This window comes from Tursiops truncatus, chromosome 1 (genome assembly GCF_011762595.2).
Source record: "Tursiops truncatus isolate mTurTru1 chromosome 1, mTurTru1.mat.Y, whole genome shotgun sequence".
Taxonomy (NCBI): Eukaryota; Metazoa; Chordata; class Mammalia; order Artiodactyla; family Delphinidae; genus Tursiops; species Tursiops truncatus.
In genome coordinates this window covers 136,070,793-136,087,276 of record NC_047034.1, presented here as the reverse complement: position 1 = coordinate 136,087,276, position 16,484 = coordinate 136,070,793, and the positions used below count along the sequence as shown (strand labels likewise).

General features: G+C 45.9%; 1 protein-coding gene across 1 annotated transcript in view; it reads right to left on the bottom strand.

The window, feature by feature from the left end:
- Window positions 1–5,505: 5,505 nt before the first annotated feature.
- Window positions 5,506–16,484, bottom strand: part of C8B (complement C8 beta chain) — a 40,446-nt gene continuing 29,467 nt past the window's right edge. Inside the window, exons 10-12 of the mRNA XM_019942344.3 lie at window positions 10,187–10,336; window positions 7,911–7,979; window positions 5,506–5,755 (exon numbers count right to left, since the gene is read on the bottom strand). Coding sequence (XP_019797903.2) covers window positions 5,604–5,755; window positions 7,911–7,979; window positions 10,187–10,336 — 371 coding nt within the window. The 3' untranslated portion in view covers window positions 5,506–5,603. The remainder of the gene's footprint in view (window positions 5,756–7,910; window positions 7,980–10,186; window positions 10,337–16,484) is intronic.

The window sequence follows — 16,484 nt, the reverse complement described above, 5'->3', positions numbered from 1 at the left end:
TGATGAGGACACTGAGGCATGGAGAGGATAAGGGACATCATCAAGGCTTCTCAGCTAGGAAGTGGTGGTGTGGGGTCTGATCCCTCGGTTCCTCTGCCGCAAAGCCTTCTAAACGGCTCTGCTTCTCCGCTGCAGGGACGTGCCAGACTAGAGGCCCTTCTCTCTCTTCTGTGCAAGCGGGCAGGTGGGCATGCACCCACCCTACAATGAAACTGGACCCGCTCCTGTGGCAGCAGGAAGTTGGGGAGCCCCGTGGCAGCCGCCCTTGGACTGAGGCAGTTCTGCCACTTTCGAGCTGGGTGGTCTTGGGCAAATTGCTCAGTCTCTCCGAGGCTCTGTCTCATCACCTGTCAAAGGCAGATAATAAATCCTTCCTCTTTCAGGCATTGAGAGGATTAAGCTGGATTAGGTATGTGAAAGTTCTTTATAACTGGTAATGCCCTCTGCAAATATTAGTTATTATGCTGTTACATTTTCCCTTAATAACCCAGAGCTCGGGATATAAAAGCCTTCCATGTCCTTTATTAAGACACGTCCTAGGGGCTAAGCTATCTTATGTCTTTCTTGTTCTCATGTGTTATAGTGGGTTTAGTACCGAAATGTACTAAACCAGTTGAAAGCGGTCTTAAACGACTTTAGAAAACCAAACACGCCAACCACAGCTCTCGTCGATGTTTTGAGGAATCCCCAGGAGCGGTGATGTCAGCGATACTGTGGGGTGCTGACTGTCCCAGGTACTCTCCTGGGCGTGGTTAATTCACATCCTCCCAAACCCCAGGAGGACGCTGCTGTCACCATCCCCATCTTACAGATGAGAAAATGAGGCACACAGGGGTACGGAACTTGTGTTAAGGTCACGAAGCTAGTAAGTCACGGAGCCAGGCGAGGCCACAAAGGCGGAAGCAGAGCACCAGGGCACACACGTCTAAGCACAGTACCACTCAGCCTCTCTGCATCTGTTTCCAGTTCTACCTGAGAGGTCGTGATGCTTTCCCCACCCCTGAGGTTCTGAATCCCTCATCCCTCAATATTGGAATTAACATTCCAGAAAGACAACTCAAAGAGGAAGACACCATACAGAAAAATCTGATTTCATGACAGGCACTCAATAAGGAGGGATTCTCAAAGATGTAAAGTGTACTATTCCAGTGTGCTCCCGTTAGGGTTTAGGTGGTCGTAGTAGGTTTAAAATGAATCCACAAATGAGAAAATGAGGTGAAGGTGGAATGTTGGAAGGCATTTTTTCCCCTAAGTTTTTCTTTATTCATAGCCTACCTCTACTGCACACTGGGCAGGCTTTGTTTTTTTTTCTTTAAAGCTGTGGTTTTCTTTTTTTTTGAAGATGTTGGGGGTAGGAGTTTATTAATTAATTAATTTATTTTTGCTGTGTTGGGTCTTCGTTTCTGTGCGAGGGCTTTCTCTAGTTACGGCAAGCGGGGGCCACTCTTCAACGCAGTGTGCGGGCCTCTCACTATCGCGGCCTCTCTTATTGTGGAGCACAGGCTCCAGACGCGCAGGCTCAGTAGTTGTGGCTCACGAGCCTAGTTGCTCTGCAGCACGTGGGATCCTCCCAGACCAGGGCTCGAACCCGTGTCCCCTGCATTAGCAGGCAGATTCTCAACCGCTGCGCCACCAGGGAAGTCCTGGGCAGACTTTTTAACCCTCTTGAGACTTGATTTCTTCCTCAACCTATAAATATGCTTCTCAGGTTTACCCCACCAAAGATGACAGAGTTTTCTTCTCCCTTCCTCTGTAAAGTTTCCCTGGAGATTTCTGGTGGTCCCCAGTTGGTGTCACCAAGTCCCCTAACAAGTACTGTACTTTCAGCCCCTACCTGACATCAGCTATTTTTCTGCCTCTTTTGTTTTACTCTTTTTTGCACTGCTGCCCACCAAGCAGGCTGAACACGCCTCGCGCAGCCAGTGCTGTGTGGCTGCCCTCATCTCAAGGTCGCTGTATCCCAAATTTCATGATGCCACCATCATGTACCACCGATTCACTAAAGTTTCTCCCTGGCCTGGGATGGCTCTGCCCTTGGCTGCACTCACCTCCCTTTTCATTAGTTCGTTAATTCATGCAACAATGATTTCTTGTTGCCTGCTCGTGCCAGGCCCTGTATTGGGCCCTGGCAGTGAGGGCAGTGGACAGACACTACCTCTGCCTTCAGGAACACGATATTTGAGCAGGAATAGGAGACAGTAAACAAATAGATTATAATACAGTGTCCGCAGAGCCTGGAAACATTGGCAAACAGTCATATTGTCATTAAGGACATCTTCAATCTGTAAAACAAAAATATGTCCATCAAGATGCTAATCACGAAGGTCCCCAGGGAGGCCTGGCCAGAGTCCTGAGGGCTTTCTGCTCCAGCCCCACTCTCTCCAGAGGGCTTTTTATATGAGTGCCTGGGAGCAGGCCAGAGTTCTCTCCTTTAAAACAAAGATGGTATTTTCCTCTGGATTCTCTGCCAGCAGATGCTCTTCTCCCAGCCTCAGCATCCCACCTTGATTTCCAGAGTCGGCCCATGCGTGGCAAGGACGAAGTTTCCCTTGGAAGCCTTCCCTACGTGTCACCTGCTGACTGTATTAATATCTACCCCATCAAATTCAAATAAAGATTAAATGAGATAACGCAGGTTAAAAGACTTCATAAACTGAGAAGCACTCTATAATTGGCAGCTATGACTATTACTATTGTGAAAATAATTATAATACTTATTAGAAGTTATATTATTATCCTAAGGTCGCACAGGAAGGGGTTGGTAGACACAGAACTCCCGGCCCAGACATCAAGCAGACGGCAGAGCTCCCAGCATTTCAGAGATTCATGCTCTCAGACACAAAACCCTCCCACACCCAGGTATCCTGCGCTGTGTTCAAGCTTCCAGGACCACTGCCAAACGACACTGCCTGGCCCGCGCCCCACGGATGCCGCAGCTCCTTCACGGGGACACCGGTGCAAGCTACAGTTGCCGAGGTTTTCCAAAAGCACAGTTTGCATTTATTTTGTTTAATCCTTACACTGTGTTTCAGCCTCCTCCTAAATGCATTTGTTTTCAAAAAGAGCCACGAGGGGACGTTCAGCCCACAAATAAGAATATAATTATTACACAATTTAGCCATGCCTGGACGTCACCCCGGTATTCACTGGTGCTCGGCAATTCAATTGTCTCTCCTTCAAGACCATATTTAATAGGATAAACAATTTCTGCTAAACGCAATAAACATGAACCTGCATTGTCATCTCCATAATCAACTTAAATTTCCCATTAGAAGCGGTGGCCGTGATTGAGATTCAGAATTTAATTTGGCGGCGCAGGCTTCGACGTGCTCGTGTCGGCTTCACGGGAGCCTCCCATCAACCCGAGACAGAACCTCTCTTCCCCATCTCTGGGGAATCTTAAAAGAAGATAGATTATAACATAAGAAAATTATATGGCCTCGGTATAATGAAAGAGATAAAACATGATTGCATTAGCCTATTGAAATAACAGCGATGGCAAAGCAATAATATTAATACAAACAAGGGCCCGGACCCGTCTGCTCAATTGCAGGGGACAAGGGGATGAAGGAAGGAAGACAGAATCGCCATGCTGGCTGCAGCAACCCCTAAGCAGTAAAGAATCAGCTCCTTCCATGGTTGTTCTATTGACTCAATTCCAGAGAGATGGGCGGCCAGACTGGTGGGTGTTGGTGACCTGTGCTTTGGTGTCATGGATGTGTTATGGTCTTAGGTCTCAGCACCCAGCCCAGCGGCAAACTTACAGCAGGTGACGTGGCCGAAAACAAATCGGTTGAAAATTCATAGGATGAATCAATTCACCTTCAACCAACTGGTTTTTTTCCCCACCAGTCTGATTTCAACAAATTCACATGAAGTTATGCAATCCGACAGGAAGTGCCCAAGAGCAAAGAAAATATTCAGGGATGTTTTAATGAGAAGGAATGAATGAGAGCAACAAAGCTTAAATGATCACTTGACTCAATCTAAAACATAAAAATAGTTTGGATTTTAGTAACGTAAAGATCAACTGCCCTCTTGTTCTCATCTTTCAGTACCTCCCGCCCCGAATGGGATTTGCACAAAAGCATGAGTGAGTGGAGCACAACGTACAGAGGTAGGGAAGGTTTACATTGCCCACTGATCCACAGCCATCAGCTTGATCATCTCCTGATATGCTTCCTCTTCCAGCCACCACAACCCCTGCTCTTTTTCTTTCTTTCTTTTTAAACTGTTTCTCATTCAGTGATCAATTTCCGTGGCTCTAGTCTCCAGCTCAGCATCTCCTCTGGGCACCCACTCATGTCACAATAATTCAGCTCTGCACCAGAACAACCACTTGCTTCCTGTGCTCAGCATCGAAAGAAGCTGAGGAACCCAGATCCACTCTCTCTGTGATGCAGTGGGCAGGGATTTGTCAATCTCTCTCTCTCTCTCTCACACACACACACACACACACACACACACACACACACACACACACACACACACACACACACACACACACACACACAACCTTCTACGTTTTATGTCATAAAAAGTTCTTTGTTGATCCAAGGTCCAATTTTGAGAGGAAGGGAGCATCACAGTTAAGAGTTTAAAACCCTGGGGGCTTCCCTGGTGGCGCAGTGGTTAAGAATCCGCCTGTCAATGCAGGGGACACAGGGTTTGATCCCTGGTCCGGGAAGATCCCACATGCCACGGAGCAACTAGCCCAATGCGCCACAACTACTGAGCCTGTGCTCTAGAGCCCGCAAGCTACAACTACTGATACCACACGCCTAGAGCCCGTGCTCTGCAACAAGAGAAGCCACCGCAGTGAGAAGCCCACGCGCCGCAACAAAGAGTAGCCCCCGTTTGCAGCAACTAGAGAAAGCCCATGCATAGCAATGAAGACCCAACGCAGCCAAAAATAAACAAACAAGCAAATAAATAAATAAAATTTTAAAAGAAAAGGGTTTAAAACCCTAGAGCTTGAATGCCCAGGTTTGCAGCCCAGCCCCCCCACTCCTTAGCTGCGTAACTTTGGACAAGTCACTTAACGCTTCTAAGCCGATTCTCCTGCTGTTTAATAGGCTAATAAAGCATCCACCTTATAAGGTTGTCATGAGGATGGAATGAATGAATGAATGCACTGAGAGCACTGTGGCTGGCACGCTAATCATTCAATAAGTATGAACTGCCCATTGCCATTGAATGAGACAGTGTGCTCCTCAAGGCAGGAACAGTTTAGTATCTATTCATGGATTCATGGTTGGGCACCTACTATGCGCAGGTCACTGGTGGATTGTGCGACTTTCACACGGACAGCTCCCAACACAGTTCCTGGCTGGTAGTAAATGTGAGTGAAATAAAATTGTAGAGATGAGCGAAGTGAAGATTACCAGGATGGCTAAGCCCTTCAGGAGACTATAATTATCGTTTAACTTACTATCTGTCCGAGTCAGCGTGCATTTTACAAATAATGTCTTTATTTTAAGCATTCTGAATGGCACAGCCCTCCGCCTTGGGCCCCAGATGGGAGCGGGCATGGGGGTGAGCTGGCCTGATTCCTTGCTGTGTGCCGCCCACAGTAGCATCACCTGCTAGATGTTTTCCCCTCCTTAACAGTTAAGTGTTTCAGAAGCAGGGCCCAAGCAGGGGCTGCCCCTATTTTGAGGAGGTGGATTGTTGCACTGCCTTTGTCTTGTTTTATGTCCTCCAGAACATGGAGACCAGTTTGACCAGCAATTCCACTTCCCATCAATGGGGACATCTATAAGAAAGAAGGTCAATGAACATTAATTAGCCTTTATGACACTCTCGTGCCCTATAGGAGGGGTAAGGTGTATAAACCCTAGGGTTCTGAGAGTCTGAATCTCTGATCTCCCAACTCCAGTCCACTGTCCTTCCTTCAGGCCATTGGCTCACCATGCTCCCTTCTACCACAGGGCCTTTGCACACACTGTTCTCCTTGCCTTAAATACTCTTCCCTCCTCTATTCATCTGGTCAATCCTATTCACCCTTCAGATCTCAGCTTAAGTGTTATTTCTGCGAGGAAACCTTCCCTGATCCCTAATTCCCCATCACTACTTCATATTTTAAGCTCTCAGAGCATTTTGTAGCAGTTACAGTTGAAACTTTAAATGTATTTCTGGGACAAGTCAAATGATGTTGGTCTGTCTTTCTAAAGAGCAATCTCCATGATGACAGGAACTATAATCTGATTTGCTCACCACTGAACCCCAGCACCTAAACTGGCACATAGGAGTCCCTGAGTCCATATTAGTGGAATAAATGAATAGTTTCCAGCTTAGACACATCCCAGCTATAGGATGCTGGATAGTTTACTTCTTCTCAGTGTATCAAGCGGGAGCTCTGTTATCTATGTGGCCGTTGTGCGTTTTAAATGAAGTAATCACACTGTGCTCTACCCTCCCTGACATTTGCCTTTCCCTTGAGGATTTCTGGTTGTTGACGAGACTGGCAAATAATCAATTACATCCACCATGATAGATCACGCGGCTGGCTGAGCCTCTAACTTGCAGTGTAGCTCTGGGTACATTACTTAATATCTCTGGGTCTCCCCATTGATAACATGAGATAGCTGGAGTGGGAGGTTTCCAAGGTCTCCTCCAACCAGTGGAAATCCTGTGGCTGTGCCGTTACACTCTTACTGGGCAGGTCACTGTGGGGGGCCTGGTTTAGACGTAGTAGGAGAGGGAGTGGAGACACCCTTGAGCACTTTACTGAGGAGGGGAGCAGAGCAGGCACGAAGAGCAAAGGCTACAGAGTCAGACTCACTGGACCTGAACCTGGGTCCCTACACCTACTAACTGTGTGACCATTGGGCAAGTTAGCTAGCCACCCACTGAACCTCAGTTTCCTCTATAAAATGGGGGTATTGACAGTTTCTACTTCATGAGGTTGTTGTGAGGATGAAAGGATTTAATATATGTGAAATATAAAGTAACACTATTTATTTTGCTCTAAAACCAACGATCCAATATTTATTTTGCTCTTACGATGGGTTAGGCATCCTTCCAAGTGCTTTATATGCCTTATGAGAAACTTAAGACAACTCTATGAGGTAGTTAATATCATCATCTCCATTTTACAGAGGAGGAAATTGAGGCACGAAGAGGTCAAGTAATTTGCTATTAAATGATGGAGATGGAATTTGAACCCACACTGAGTCCAAGCCCTCAGCAAGGTGCCTGGTACATAGTGGACCGCTTAATAAATGTTTGGTGTTTTTATTGGATGTGCCATTTCCTTTAACAGTATCACCAAAAAAAAGTCACAGAAAGGAAAAGAAAGGGGAGGAGCTGGGGGTGGGGGGAGGCAGTGCTAAGAATTCTTAGAAAATAAACCAGCTAAAGAATCTGAGAACTGGAAGAGACCTTCATCGTAGTCCAGTCGTTCAGTTATTAATTCAACTGCAGCAACTGTGTGGGAACCTGAGGACCCATAGGTAAATGGGACATGATCCCTACTCACAGACACAGGGGAGGTAGACACACACAACCCAAAACAGAATGTGCTAAGAGCTGTAATAGATACATGTTCGAAGTCCTATGGGATCCCACAGGAGAAATTAATTCTTCTTGGATGAGAATAATTTTTACAGAAGGGGCATCTATGTTGGATTTTGAGGGCTGAATAGGAGTTCACTAAATAAACAAAATGATAAACATTCCAGAATGATTCAAAGAGATGACTCGAAGAGGCCATGCATTAGCAGTCCTGTAACATGGAGCACTCTCAGTTGTGAAAATAATAAAATATAAAATCAGGAGTCAAGATGGATCTCAAGTGTCATAGTGTCCAGCTCCCTAGCCCACTCCCCGACTTTGCTCTTGCTCTTTTGAATTATTCTCTGGACTTCCCTAGACTTCCCTTTCCCAACCAACTCTCACAGACTCCTTACTTTTCCGATTGGTGATCTCACAGGCAGGGCCTTGGAATCCAGCAGGACAGATGCAGTCACAGCGTGTTCCTGAGAAGATGCAGAGACAGTATGAATCATACCACATGAAGTAAGAGCTCCTAGACTTCACCCCCCCCTCCACATCACGGCTTTTCCATTAGGTTAAAACAGGGCAAATGTTTAATTGAATGGTTTGAAATAAGAAGGTTCAGTGCCAAGAATACCCACTCCTTTCTTGAGGGTCCTTTGCTCATGAAAGGGTGTTTATTCCACCACAGGGAATGATGCCGAGTTGTTGAGGAAAATTACCCATTAGCTGACCTTTGACCTAGACATTGGTGTTGGGGGTCAGAAGCTACATTATTGAAGTCCCTGGGGCCAGTGGTCATTGATGCTCAATTTCACCACAAGTAATTGTCTAGTCTCTGCTTGAACATCTCTAGTGATGGGGAGCTCACTACCCTTAGATGTTTCATGCTACCTTAGGCCACTTCTGACATTTTGGAGGTTACTCCTTATGTTAATTTGTCACATGTCACCCTGGAGCTTCTCTCACCTGAATCACACGAACTCTCTTTACAGGACTGTCCTTTATAGGCTGGGCCCTGTCGGCATTCCAGCCTCTGGCTTCCTTTTCTCCATCACCTCCAAAGTAAAGCCTCCAGTGGGTCCCAGTCTCTAGGTCCAAGTTACACACAAGGCAAGGGGGATTTCAGCACCCCTAGATCAAAACCTGGTGCCGGTGAATGGATCCCACCTCCTGCTGAACTGACCCTCACTTACAGGTCCTGGTCCTCAGGCAGAATTTCCCATTCTTAGGCTGTCACTTACATCTGCTTTGCTCATTTCCATCCCATCTGAGAAGCTAGACACACATCCCTCCATCTCAGCTGGGCAGGTGGAACCTTTCTCCCTGAGAACAGATCTTCTGTCGTGTCCCCTCTGTTGAGTTTGCTCCAACCATGTGAGTTCTGCCTCGAGTCCTGCTGGCTCCCTGGGCTGGGATATACACTACCCAGCTGCTCTTGATGCCCTGTTTTGGCATCATGCTGGACCGGACTCTTTCTTAGCCCATCACAACAGGAACAGAAGATCCCAGGCCCCAGCCTCTCTCACGTTTGCCCTGCCCCATGCAGTGACCCCGGATGGGACCCTCAAGTTAGCAGTCAAGTTCTAGTGGCCATCCATGCCACCCCCCCATCCCCCAATCGTCTCACGATGTATTGGTCAGGATATGCACAAGGTGTCTCCCCTGCTCAGCCCAGGGAGGGCCTCTTCTTTGACCAGGACAGAGTCCCAGAGTCCATCCCCACTCCTTGTTACAGACCACACAGTCTCAGCCTGCTCCTGCCTTCAGTTTAATGCTGCTGTCAGCCATGGGTCCCTTGTGGCTAGAAGCTAAGTATCCCGACAGCCAGAGCAGCCTGTTCTAGCTGCCTGCATTCTGACTTCCTGGGAGATAGACTAACACTGCTTCTAACACTGGTGCATTTCAGTGCAACCCTCGGGTCAAGGCTAGCTCTCCTGCTGGTCTAAAAGCTGGGCAAAATCATGGATCCTGTCTGTCAGTGAATTCAGCTGTAGAACAGCTTCCCAGCCCTCACTCGACAACGAATGATCTGCTAGGCTTTTTTTTTTTTTTCAGAGGCCAATCCCAGTGATTCGCTTTAACTATTTCGGGCTGAGGCCCAGGGCTTCGTGTTTGTGCAAAGCTCCCTGGGTGATTCTCAGGTGCAGCCTGAGAGGACATCAGGCGCCTTGCCCTAAGTAGTACCTCAGTGCAGCCATCTCCTCGGTCCGACCCTACGTCATTGTGCTCCAGGGAGGTGGTGCTCCATGGCGAGTCACAGCCCAGCCACAGATTAGAACTACCCGGAGAGAAGAGGGTTTAGCCATCCCGATGAAGTTCTCTTCTCTAGAGAGTCTCACGTAATGATTACATCTGGGGACTGAGCATCAGCCGTTCTAAAGATCTCCAGTGGTTCTAATGCCCAGTCAAGGTGGAGAAGCTCAACTTTAAGAGGCTCCAAATGGCCGGGGGCGGGGAGGCGGGGCGCTCACATTTTTTCCTCTGAGAAAAAGAAGGGAGCTTTATGACAGTCCCTGGGGCCTGAGGCAGAGGACTGGGGAATGACCTGGAAATTCCCCTGGATATACACAGGAAACCCCGACCTAGAAACACGCCTCTGGAGGGTGTGTGGGTTTGATCACGTGTTCCGGCCCCAGAGCCAGCCCCTCCAGATGACGTCTGCCACAAGCGACACTGGAAATGGTACCTTTCAGGACAGGGACTCCGTTCCCCTGGCAGGGAGCACACTGGCAGGAGCTGACTTCCTTCTGAAACTCCTCCAGGGCCCGCTTCATGTTCTGCCTCACTGTGCTGGAATAGGCGAAGTCCGTGGCTGTCACCAGTTCGTACAGAGGCTCTGCCTGGGAAGGGAGCAAAGGCGCTTATTTCAACAGAAAACATTCATCACATAGAAACATGAAGCAAGGCTCTACGGGAATGCGCAGGTTTGCTGCGTGCAGACCACAGTGGATTCATAGGCAACTGGATAGCGGCCCTTCCCTTTCTCATTCCCACCCCACCCAATATCCACAAATAAGCTCACTAGAGTTCAGGTCAACAAACACTTGCTGAATACCTTCTAAGTGTCAGGCATGAAGCATAAGTAATGAGTAAGATAAAATCCCCACTCCCAAGAAACTCAGAATCTAGAGACAGACACAAAAGTACTAACAGATACACAGTGGTTACAGGTAACAGTGGTAACTTGTAATGGGTAGAGAGCAGCGGCTAGTTAATCTGCTTTTGGTTGGGGAGGGGTGGTGGTTTGCAAGCTACTCTTTGAAAGTATCATGGGAGCATTGTTCCAACGTCACTCTCCATCCCCACCCCCAACCAAACCTCTGAAAATCCTTCGTGGCATGCAAGAACCTCCATTAGGGAGCCATTCCCGAGCTCCAAAGAACACCTTCCCACCACGAGATGCTCAGAATACTGTCTATACTACCTCATCTGATGCAAATTCTACCTCTTCGCTCCTTTGTGGTCAGCGTCTCGGGTTGAAGTCCTTTTTCCTTCTTCTCTAATTAGATTGTAAGCTCCTGGAGATCAGGCCTGTATACTGCTCAGCTGTGTCTCCGGGGTCCCACCCAAAGCTTAGTAAGAGCCGCTAATAAAAGTGGGTGTAAGGGGCTTCCCTGGTGGCACAGTGGTTGAGAGTCCGCCTGCCGATGCAGGGGACACGGGCTCGTGCCCCGGTCCTGGAAGATCCCACATGACGCGGAGCGGCTGGGCCCGTGAGCCATGGCCGCTGAGCCTGCGCGTCCGGAGCCTGTGCTCCGCAACGGGAGAGGGCGCAACAGTGAGAGGCCCACATACCGCAAAAAAAAAAAAAAAAAAGTGGGTGGAAGAATGAAACGGGGATGGGAGGCCTCATTAGGGCAACAGCAGCTGGCATGGAGGCGAGGGTGTGGCGAGCAGGGTTAGTGATGCTCTCAGTGGGCACAGCAGTGTTTGAGAGCTGGAAGCCACAGAGAGATGTGGTAGTGTTCGTGGGCTTGGAAAAACAGAGGCAAAGTCCAAAGAGGTAGTTAAACATGTTCAGAGCCTCTTGGCTCGAGTTTCAGCTCCAGGGCCATGTTCCTCTCCAGATTTTGTTTGTGATCCTGCCCTAATCTGGCCCTGGAGCTTTTAGGGTCTGTCTAAATGCAAAAAATCATGCCTAATAGAAGCCTTCAGTGGGAAGAAAACTGCTTCCATTTCTTAATGCATCCGATGCAGACTTTCACTCCAGAGGGCAAAGAAAGGCCCCTTGGTGGCCCCACTGTCGGACCGTCTTGTGGTCACTGAATTGATCCAGAGGCTGTCTGCAGAATGGCCCAGGCTGCCGGCCACACATGGGAGGGCGGGGCTACATGGGGCATTGTTGTACACCCACGATGAGCTCCTCCAACAGCCTGCTCTCCCTGCCAGAGCACCTTGAAAGTCTGCCTTTAACCCCCCAAGCATTTTTCTACCAGTACCGAGATCTGCTCCAGGAAACAGAGTAGGTCAATGGCAGAACCGGAATAAACCGTCCACGTGTACTGTGTGCCGGGAGCTTTGCCGGCGACTTACACATATGATCCCACTTCATCCTCACACAGGAGCAATTACTAGCCCCATTTCAGGTGAGCGTTAAGTAACTTGAACAAAGTCAAGGAACTCATAAAAGCGCATTGCCAGGATTCTAACCCCAAATCTGTCGGTTTTTTCCTACTAACTAACCCAAATCTGTGTTTTTTTCATCACATGATGACTGGTGATAGAAATGGCCATTATTCCCATTTCCAAGCTCTCTCCCAGGGTTCTCTACGATGGCTGGCCATGGAACGTGGCAGCAATTCTGCAGGGTTCCCTCCACAGCTCCATTTTTAACTTAATATGGCTCATTTGTCCTTTTTTGGGTTTGCTGGTTCTTTTTCTCCGTTTTTCTTTTTCTCTCTTTTGTCCTCTTCTTCTTCCCTCCCTCTCCCCCTCCTTTCCTTCCTCCTCCTTCCTTCCCCATCTTTCCCCAAAACACAAAATCCCAACTACTCACATTGATCATTGGGACCTTGTGGAAATTTTATTGATCATATTGCTGCACAGAGATGGTGGGTGCTGTCTATGAAACTCCATGCAGTTCTCTATAATGGACCCTGGTGACTGCTGTTCTTAATGATAACAAGTAATTATTGCCATAGCTACCATTTATTAGGTGCCAAACCAAATACGTATGTTATCTCACTTAATCTTCACAACAATCTTATGAGTCAGGTAGACTTCTGTATCCCCACTTTACAGATGGCAAAGCTGAGGCACAGAAAAGTTAATGAGGTTGGCCAGAGTCACAGTGAGTAAGCGGAGGGCGGAAGATCTGAATTGTTACCATCGTGGTTTGTATCCTTTCAGTATATATTTTTGGATAGGTAGATGGACAGATATTTACACCAAATTGGTGGCATAAGAAAAGTGAAGTTTTACATTTCACTTTTTTCACTTAACGTCATATATTATCGAATGGCATTTGCCCATGCCTTTCAATAATCCTTGATAAAATGATTTTCTGTGGCTACTGAGTATCCTGTTGTATTGGTGAACTACAGTGTATTCAACTCTACCCCTGTTATTGAATCTTTAGGTTGTTTCCATTTTCCTTTTTCCTTTTGCTATGACAAATATGGTTGTCCTCCTTTATCAGCTGGGATACTTTCCAAAACCACCAGTGAATGCCCAAAACCATGAATAGTACCAAACTCAACATATACTATGTTTTTTCCCATACACATATACTACGATAAAGTTTAATTTATAAATTAGGCATAGTAAGAGATTAACGATAACTAAAAATAAAATAGAACAATTATAACAATACACTGTAATAAAAGTTATGTGAATGTGCTCTCTCTCTGTCTCTGTCTCTCTCTCTCTCTCTCTCAAAATATCTGATTGTACTATACTTACCCTTCTACTTGTGATGACGTGAGAGCATAAAGTGCTTAGGTGATGAGATGAAGTGAGGTGAATGACGTAGGATTTGTGACATAGTGTTAGGCTACTGTTGATGTATCATCAAAAGGATCATCTGCTTTGGGTGGTGCTAGATCACTGAAGCACGATCATGTCAATGGTTGGATGTCAGAAGCAGATGATGTTGACGGTTGGGGATCCCAGGTGGGGATGGAGCAGGACAGTGTGACATTTCATCACGCTACTCAGAATGGCATGCAATTAAAAATGTGAGTTGTTTCTTTCTGGAGGTTTCCGTTTAATATTTTCAGACCGCAGTTGACCATGAGTAACTGAAACTTCGGATAAGGATTACAGTAACATAGAATAAGGCATGTCTTTATAATCTTTACCAACTTTTTAAATGATTTCTTTAGTCGATTCTTCCATTGAGGGATATTGGATCAAAAGCTATAAACATTTTTAATGTGTTGGATATATACAGTTAAATTCTTTTCCTAAAGGGTTGTACCAATTTATATTCCCGTTTCATCATATAAAAGTTCCCATCTCATCGCTCCCAAGGACACTGAGTGTTACAGATTTTAATCATCATTAATTTGACAGGTAAAAAAGAATACTGGGGACTTCCCTGGTGGCATAGTGGTTAAGAATCCGCCTGCCAAGAGTGGAGAGTGGCATGCACATATATACACTACCAAATGTAAAATAGATAGCTAGTGGGAAGCAGCCGCATAGCACAGGGAGATCAGCTCTGTGCTCTGTGACCACCTAGAGGGGTGGGATAGGGAGGGTGGGAGGGAGACGCAAGAGGGAGGGGATATGGGGATATATGTATATGTATAGCTGATTCACTTTATTATAAAGCAGAAACTAACACACCATTGTAAAGCAATTATGCCCCAATAAAGATGTTAAAAAAAAAAAAAGAATCCCCCTGCCAATGCAGGGGACACGGGTTCGAGCCCTGGTCCAGGAAGATCCCATGTGCTGCAGAGCAGCTAAGCCTGTGCACCACAACTATTGAGCCTGTGCTCTAGAGCCCACGAGCCACAACTACTGAGCCCGTGTACCATAATTACTGAAGCCCGTGTGCCTAGAGCCCGTGCTCCACAACAAGAGAAGCCCACGCACTGCAACCAAGACTAGCCCCTGCTCGCCACAACTAGAGGAAGCCCGCGTGCAGCAACGAACACCCAAACACAGCCAAATAAATAAATAAATTTTAAAAAAATTTTAAAAAAAGAATACTGTATTTTTACTTTAATTTTCCTTTTCCTAGAGAAGTTAAAATTTTGCATATTTATCATCTGAGTTCTTCTGAGAGTTGTCTATTTCCTTTAAGATATGTTTCTTATAAATTGTATCATTCCTTACACATGAAAGACTTCATGTGTGGCAAAATTGTTTTGTTGTTGTGTTATTTCCATTTAATTACACTTATGGGTTTCCTTATTTAGAATTCAGAATTTATTTTTTCCAGTGAGATCTGGCAGTCTAAGTCTGACATTATCTTACCAGGTCATGCTACCAAAGCATCTGCATTATAACTGAATCACTCTGCTGTACACCTGAAACTAACACAACATTGTTAATCCACTATACTCCAATATAAAATAAAAAGTTAAAGAAAAACACAAAACCTTCTCTTAATCAGAGTAATTTGCTTTCAGGGAATCTTTAAATAAGTTGCTTTAGTAAGGTGTGATGGTCATTATCACTGTTTACATAATATATCAGCTTCTTTTCCTTCTGGGCAGGGCTGTTTTTCCCTGAACCATCCTTAAGGGGAGGTTTGCAATGTGACTTTTTCTGAGCAGTGAAAGGTGAACAGAGGGAACGCCCCTTCCAGGTTGAAGCTTTGGGAGCAGAGTGTGGTGACTTTTCCCATTCCCTTACCACTGCTCTGGTGCTCTTGGGAGCACAGGACAAGACAAAGCCTCCATCACCTGGATCCCTGAGAGATATTCAGAAAATATCTGAATATCTGAATATCTCACCAATACACTCTGGACATGATGTGTGATTGAGCAATAAACTTTTGTTGAACTAAGTCATTGAGATTTGGGGGTGTTTCACTGCTGCATAACCTAGGCTCTCCTGACCTCTAGGTGAATCACTCACTACTGTATTTTCCCTTCTATGCTTAACCATGCCAAGCTCCTTACCATGACTTCTCCATCAGCCTGAATCCCAGACCACAACCCAGCACCTCGACCACTATAGAAATGTACATGGATAGGTAGGCTTTGTGACTAGGGTTGCCAGTCAAATACAGAACGCCCAGTTAAAATGGAATTTCAGATAAACAACAAATAATTTTTTAGTATATATCCCATGAAATATCTGAAAGATGCTTATCCTAAAAAAAGTATTCCTTAGCTGTCTGAAGTTCAGAATTAACTGGACATCCTGCATTTTCAAGTGCTAAATCTAGCGATCCTCTATGTGACTCCTTTAATATCTCAGAATGTCTTGGGGACTTTTTCATCCCTTAATGACCATTTCACTGGGCCACAAGCTTTTTCCTTCAAGATCTTGTGGTTGTCACTCCATAATCTTTAGGCATTGAGCACTGCGAAGAATTCTAAGCCCAGTGCGACTTTTATTTTTGTAGGATCTATTTGTTCCTCCAAGTCAAAAATTTCACCACCATGTGTCTCAGTATTGTTTTATCTTCAGTACTTTTACCTCCTTTTCAATGAGCCGTTCATTTTGCATTATCAGCTCAGGGAAGTTTCCCTTTCTATGTGCTTGATTAATGCATCTTCACATGTAATCCTGGATCTTTCTCAGGAAGAAGTCTTTGGTTTTTAGATTTCCACTTCTGTACTCTCTGTCCATCATATTTCTTTTATATCATTGTTTTAATCTCTTTGTCTTTTGCTTCTGCATTAAAGAAACATTTTTATAGCACCTTCTACATCACTGACTCAATTTCCGGCAGCGTCAATTCTGTTCTTTATAGTTTCCAATGTAGTTTCTGATTCTACTACTGTGCTTTTGGCTCCCTACATTCAGTCATTTCCCCTTTCATCTGATTAGTGTCTACACATCTCAGCTTCTATTTTTTATTT